Genomic DNA, 6787 nt, shown 5'->3' on the forward strand with positions numbered 1-6787 from the left:
AAGGAAGGAAGGAAGGAAGGAAGGAAGGAAGGAAGGAAGGAAGGAAGAGGGGGAAAGGGAAAGGAAGACAGAGAGAAGGAGAGGGAAAGGGAGACAGGGAGAAGGAGAAAGAAGCAGAAGGTGAGTGAAAGGGAGAGAGGAAGAGAAGAAAAGAGGGAAAGGGAGAGGAAGAGGGAGGAGAAGAGAGACAGCGGAAGAAGAGGGAGAAGGAAGAAGAGGAGGAGGGAGTGGAGAAGATAAGAGTGACACACTTGTGATTTGTAGAACAGACCAAGTGAAAAGACAAGACAAATTCATGAAGCAGTTGAATAACCCAAGACAGTATGTATGACCCAGGCTAACAGAGAGACAGCGCAGAGTGCGGGAGCCCAGAGAAGGGAGGAAGTGCTCTAGTAGCTAGAGGTGCCTTTGTGGAGGGCATGGGACCTGAGCTGCATCCCAGACACCGAGTAAGAGATTGTGAAGGGACAGGATTTTCATATGGTTGTGTGCAGAGTCACAGACACAAGAACAGGATTCAGCGAGTCCAATAATTCAGTCCATATTTATGAAAAACCTAATACGTGCAAGACAGACCGCATGGCCTAGCCGTTCGAGAGCCAGTGAGTTCAAGCCTCGCTCTGACAACATCCTGGAGAAGGTGTGTAATCTCTCAGTGCTCAATGTTACTCTCAGTCTAAGACTGTGTTTCAGAGGAGGTGCCGACCTGCACTGAGAGAGGGAATTTCCTCACCCAGGAGTTCCCTATGCTAATGAAAGCACATATCTGTCCCTATCCTTATGTGCAAGCTCTGGCTTGTGTCTGGCTCTGGGGATGCAGAGGATGCAGAGATGAAACCGCAGGCTCTGGGGCTGGCCTGCTTAGAGTTGAGCATGAATTAGGGAGCAACGTGAGATAAAACTGTAACTGAAGGGAGGGGCAGGTTTATGTCTCTGAGGAGCTAGCAAAGGAGTGTGGACTTTATCCCTCCGTCGAGGAAATCAAAGGGGCTGCCAGCTCTTTGCTCCAGTAACTGAAACCTCAAGGATTCAAGAGAGTCACACAGTTGTCCCTTTAAACAGACCATCATCTGACCCAAATCCTGAAGCGTGCCTAATGTCAGCCTTCCTTTGCCGGGTCCTTCTCCCCTGAAATATTCCCCAACTCCAACCTTGACCTTGACCTTGACCTTGACCTGGGCAGGGCTGAGGGTAGGTTCTACTTGTCTGGAGACTTTGGGGATCACTTCACCACCCCAGAGAACTTCCTACACCGTATGAACAAAGGATCTGCTGCACCCCCTCCTCAAAGCTCCCCCAACTCCTGAGCATTCTCCCTTCTCATTTCTCAGCACCTGTTGACCTGTAAGCTCGGCTCAGGAACCATCCAGGAACCTAAGGATGTAATCAAGAAGCTTCAGAAGATGGATGCCCAAGGTCAAGTGTGGGGCCAGGATGTGGTCTTGCAGGTCAAAAACCACTGGCTCCAAATTCTGGATATTGAGACCAGGGTGAGGATTTCAGCATATCCCTCCCCTCCTCTTTCCCCAAGAGGACCTTCACCTTTCTCTCCTCCATATTTCCTCTGATGCTGATTCCTCCCCTCCCAGGTCCAAGGACTCCCCCAGGTAGGTATGGGTTGGAAGGGCCAGTTTAAGGGCTATGTGTATTGTATGTTGGAGGGAGCCCCCTGGAAGGAATGTGTCCTGGTTTTCAAGAAGATACCTTTACTAAGCCCTTCTTTTCCTCCCACAGGAAGAGATGGATTCCTACCCCTTGGATGGCATACAATCCCTGGATGCCATATCGAATAGCTGTTCCTACAATTCAGTTCTATTAATCAACCTTCAAGAGCTGGGCAAACCTTTGACCAGTGTCCTGCTATTCCAGTGCTGGGAAGTCGGGGTGAGCAGCCTGGGAGGGAAGGATAAAAAGCAGTGACCTTACTATCCTGGAGGGAATAAGAACAGAATATATTTAAGTTCCTGCCCAGACTCACAGCTTCTGATTATCCCTTTCTCCAGGCTGAGATTCTGAGGAGTAACCTACAGAAGGCCATTGATGAATCCAAAGAGAGGCAAGAATCAAGGTAGAGCCTCCCTCTAACCTCCAAAGCCCTCTGACACTCCCAACGATGACTGGCCCTCAGCCCCAAGGTCAATGCGAAGCAATCCCTCCTCACACCCAGAACCTAATTTGGGTTATCCCAGTTGCTATCCTCGAGGCTAGAAAAAGATAGGGTCAAGAAAAGGGTCAAAATTGGGCCCAAGTTGGAGGAGATGGAAATAAAAAGAGAGTGAGGATGGAGATAGGGCTGGAGGATATGGCCAGGGTTGGAAGTAGAATGGGGATAGATGAGAGGCTGGGACAGCCAGGTGGTACAGTGGACAGAGCAAAAGGCCTAGAATCAGAAAGATTCATCTTCCTGAGTTCAAATCTGGCCTCAGACACTAGCTGTGTGACCCTGGGCAAGTCACTTAACCCTTTTTGCCTCAATTTCCTCATCTGTAAAATGAGAATGGAGAAGGAAATGGCAAACCACTCCAGAAAGAGAAAACCCCAGATGGGGTCATGAAGAGTTGCACACGACTGAAACAACCAAACAAGAGAAAAGATGAGAGGCTAAAGAAGGGGGGCAAAGAAAGGTGCTAGAGATGGGAAAACATCTAAAGTCTAAAGATTAAAATAGAGATGGAAATGGGACTGGTTCAAAAGGAACGGGGTTGAGACTAGAATGGAGATGGTGGCATGAAGGGGAGAGAAGGCTAGAGTTACCTGAGTTGAGAAGACAATGAGACAAAACACTATCCTGAGGGGCTAAAGGCTGGGGGACAGGGGACCCTCCATCCCTGTTTCTAAGATCCAGACTCAGATATTATTATATCCTTCACAGATACAGAGTCGGGGGTACCCAACCCAATCAGAATAGGTGGGAGGCATATCCCCCAGAAAATCATCCCTGGAACTCCACTGAGCAGAGTGAGTAGGGTCCAGAGCATACAGGGAGGTAGGATGGGGATGGGGAGAGATGTTGATTGGAGCAGGGGAGGGAGATGGCTTCCTCAGCAGCCCTGGGGGAATGAAGTGCCACAAGAGACTGCAATGGCCACCTCCCTTGTCTTTTGAACATTACAGGACTCCTCACCTCATACCAGCCTAGTACCCAGGAACCACAGGGGTTTGGCCAGTCTCCCCTGCAGAAGGCAAAGCCTGAGCCCCATCTGGACGTGGAGAGAGAAATAGTAAACATATCCAGCCTTAATCTGGGACCCTCTGACTTTGGGTACACTGTGGAGGAAGGGGGGAGGAATGAAGGAAGGATCAGAGCCCCTTCCTCTTTCATGGAAGACCAGAGGCTGGAACAATGGCAGAATTAGAGGAAGGCTGAGGCTAGGCGGGTGGGCAAGGCTAGGGCTAGTTAGAGGGACAGGAATGGAAGCTCCTGTATGTGGCCAATGGCATAGTATTCTGAGGGAGTGCAGGGGTCACTGGCCTATTCAAAGTCAGAGGCTCAGCCTGGGGGGGGCGTTGTCTGGATACAGGAGGAACTGAACAACACGCTGAGTGAAATTGAGCTATTTGTGGATATGGCAAAGAGGACCCCAAAAAATAACAATAAGAAGAAGAAGATTTTGGGGAAGAAGAAGACCCCAAAAGGTGAGCACAGGGTCTGGGTGGGACAGGGGCCACCAGGAGGATATTTAGGAATGTTGGGGGGTAGAGGGAGGGGCATGGGCACAGTGCTATGAGTGGTCAGTCAATCCTGTCTCTGACTCACAGGGCTTCCATCAGAACCCCAATACATAGAGTACTTCCGGAAGATCAAACATGCTTTCAATCTCCTGGTAAGTCAACCCCTAGGGAGGTGAGGGGAAGTGTGGTTAGTCCTGGGACTGAAGTTCCTTCTCCAGCCTCCTACCCCCAAAACAAACCTCTCCCCTCCTCTCCATTTCATAAACCCTAGGCTCAGCTCTTCCCCTCTCATCCATAAATCACACTCTACCCCTGAAATTTGCCTCTCTAGAATCAGCTCTAGAAACAATGATTCCCCCTTCCCCTTCTTTTCTACTGCCTGGAAACCAAGCCCTCAACCCCTTTGAGGGAGCTGAGTGCCCTGGTGGTGACAGGGTGGGTTGGTCTATTAATATGTCCCCAGGGGAAGCTGGACATCTATCTACAGCAGCCAGGTGCCCCTGAATTTGTACACATCCTCTTCCAAGCTTTGACCATGGTAAGTTGAAATGGCACAAGGTAGACCATGATGGAGAACGAAAAAGGAAGAGGTCCAGGCAGACAGAATATTGTGGAGAGCAGAGGAAATGGGAGAAGGTGGAGGTGGGCAGGAGTATAATGAGCAGGTAAAGGGATGGAAGATGAGAGAAAGAAGGGAGTTCTATTTTCCCCTCAACTCCATCCCAACACATTCAAATTCGTGCATGTTCCAACAGAGCTAATGCTGGGCAGGGCTTCAGAACAAAGCCACTGCCTTCAATCCCAAGGCAGTCAGGGATGCTCTGGACTGGGAGGAGACCTCAGAGGAAGAACTCAGGGAGAAGGGCCCATGGACTAGACAGATGCTTGATTGTACACAAATGTCCAAACACAGACATTTTAAAACCTACCTATACGTATTGGGGGCTGGCATGACAAGGTCACTCTAATGCTGTCTCCTGTCTAGCTCTTCCTGTCAAGGAATCGCTGTTTCCAACATACCTTCTGTTATTCCCCCAGGTGATGCCCAACTGCCCCAATCCTCATTGGGCAGCTTCTGTAGATGTTCCCCGGTTAACCCCCAAGGCCATTGACTTGCTGAATTCTTGTCTGACACCAGATGAAATGGATTTCTGGAAAAGTCTAGGAGAGTTCTGGACCACCAACACGTGAGAGCAAACTCCAGTCACGTCATTAGTCCCAGATGCCTACACTCACTTCCAAGCCCCAAGCATACACTTACATGGGCATTTTACTAGATTTAGAGAATCTTAGATTTGGAAAGGACCTGAGAGTTCATTGAATCTACCCCCCACTCAACACAGCAAATCATTTAGTGTATTTCTGGCTGGTTATATGGAAGTCAAGGTTGACCCCACACTCAAATAAGGTTGTGCACAAAATGAAGCTGACCCCCAACATATCTATAAGATATAATAAAAAGAACATTGGATTTGGAACTGGAGATGCTACTGTTGCTTGGTGATGGCAGGCATGTCTCTCCCATCCTCTTCCATCCTCAGGGTCCTTATTGGTAAAAATAAAGTGGGTGGATGGAAGATCCTTTTCAATTCCAAGTCGTATGTCCCCATGATCCTCAATAGTTCTGTGTACAGAAAGTTATAATATCTGTGTAGTTCCTTACAAATGTATTAGTATGGGAAGTAGGGAAGGGAATAAGCATTTATACAGTGTCTGCTATGTGCTAGGCACTGCTTTACAAACATTACCTCATTTGATCCTCACAACAACCTGTAGGTGCTATTCATATCCCCATCTTACAGTTGAGGAAACTGAGGCAAACAGAAGTTAAGTGACTTGACCAGGGTCACACGGCTAGGAATACCTGAGGCTGGATTTGAACTCAGTTCTCTTGACTCAAAGCCCAGTTCCTCCATCTACTGTGCCACCTAGTTGCCTAGCTAATACAGCTATAAAGGTGGAAGGGAACTTGTCCAACTATCTCATGTTACAGCTGAGGAAACTGAGGCTGAGAGAGGTGCAGTGCCTTGCTCAGAGTCACTCCGATATTAAGTGGCAAAATTGAGAATCAAACTCTGTCCTCTGATTCTAAGTGCAATGTTCTTTCCAACACCCTATGTTGTTTCCTTTAAAATATAATTGGCCGTGTCCTTTTCTCATACATGTGCCTAGAGTTTTCTCTAGTATCATGGTGTTGTGCAAAAAGAGCTGGATTTGAGTCCCAACTTGACCAGTTCCTAGCTATGTGACCTTGGACAAGTCACCTAACTTCTCTGGATCTCAGTTTCCTCATGTAAAATGAAAGGATTTGAATAGATAGCTTCTAAGGGCCCTTTCTGTTTTAAACGGATGGTCCTCTGTTCCCCCATAGCCTAGCAAACACTGCTGTCTCCCTCCTGTCTTCTTTGTGCCATAGCTCAGCATAGAAGGGGGATTGGCTCAGGTAGGGTTTGTTTGTTTTTCCCCCCTCCCCAGGGATCATGGGGTAGACCAAGAGCCCACAAATTCTACACACACGCCCAGGTTCTACAGGCAATCTGAATCTTTAGAGTTCCCCACGGTCAATCACCAGCACAACCCAGCCAAGGTAAGAAACAATCCTGGTTCCTGGGAATAGAGAGTGGAGCACAGGCAGCACCTTCTCCATTAGTGGGTGGAAGCTCCCCTCACCCCTTCCAGAAACCCAAGTCTCTTCCCAAGTTCCTCCAGCGTCAGGTCAGATAGGCAACCTCGGCCAAGCCCCTTTGCTTTCCTCCCCAAGTCAAGATCCAAGTGACGTTGCCCTCAATAAAGGTGTGTGTCTTTGTATTTGTCTGCCAGACTTTCTTGAGGGAGTGGGGAGAATTATCATCAGTTGGAACATTTCCCACCCCTGGGGCTGGTTCCCTGCTCTGATTTGCTCCCTGTTCTCTCTTCTTTACAGGACCAGGATCTCAGAGGCCCCAGGTTTGTCCTAGGGTCAATAGCGGTGGGTCATAGCCCAAGGAGTCTCCGGAACTCACTCTCACTCTCTCTCTCTCTCTGTCTCTCTGTCTCTCTCTGTCTCTCTCTCTGTCTTCATTTGTCTCTGTTTCTGTCTCTTTCTCTCTGTCTCTGTCTCCCTCCATCTCTCTGT

At 48.7% G+C, this 6787-nt stretch overlaps 1 protein-coding gene across 1 annotated transcript in view; it reads left to right on the forward strand.

Moving 5' to 3' along the window:
* LOC114039102 (epidermal growth factor receptor kinase substrate 8-like protein 3) overlaps window positions 1–6787 on the forward strand; it is a 17376-nt gene that overhangs the window by 7316 nt on the left and 3273 nt on the right. Inside the window, exons 4-13 of the mRNA XM_027856745.1 lie at window positions 1332–1490; window positions 1735–1884; window positions 2004–2068; window positions 2873–2958; window positions 3115–3346; window positions 3578–3636; window positions 3760–3824; window positions 4136–4214; window positions 4631–4859; window positions 6148–6286. Of these exons, the coding sequence (XP_027712546.1) occupies window positions 1332–1490; window positions 1735–1884; window positions 2004–2068; window positions 2873–2958; window positions 3115–3346; window positions 3578–3636; window positions 3760–3824; window positions 4136–4214; window positions 4631–4859; window positions 6148–6286 (1263 nt within the window). The remainder of the gene's footprint in view (window positions 1–1331; window positions 1491–1734; window positions 1885–2003; window positions 2069–2872; window positions 2959–3114; window positions 3347–3577; window positions 3637–3759; window positions 3825–4135; window positions 4215–4630; window positions 4860–6147; window positions 6287–6787) is intronic.

The sequence above is a fragment of the Vombatus ursinus genome, unplaced genomic scaffold (genome assembly GCF_900497805.2).
Source record: "Vombatus ursinus unplaced genomic scaffold, bare-nosed wombat genome assembly UNPS02011613.1, whole genome shotgun sequence".
Taxonomy (NCBI): domain Eukaryota; kingdom Metazoa; phylum Chordata; class Mammalia; order Diprotodontia; family Vombatidae; genus Vombatus; species Vombatus ursinus.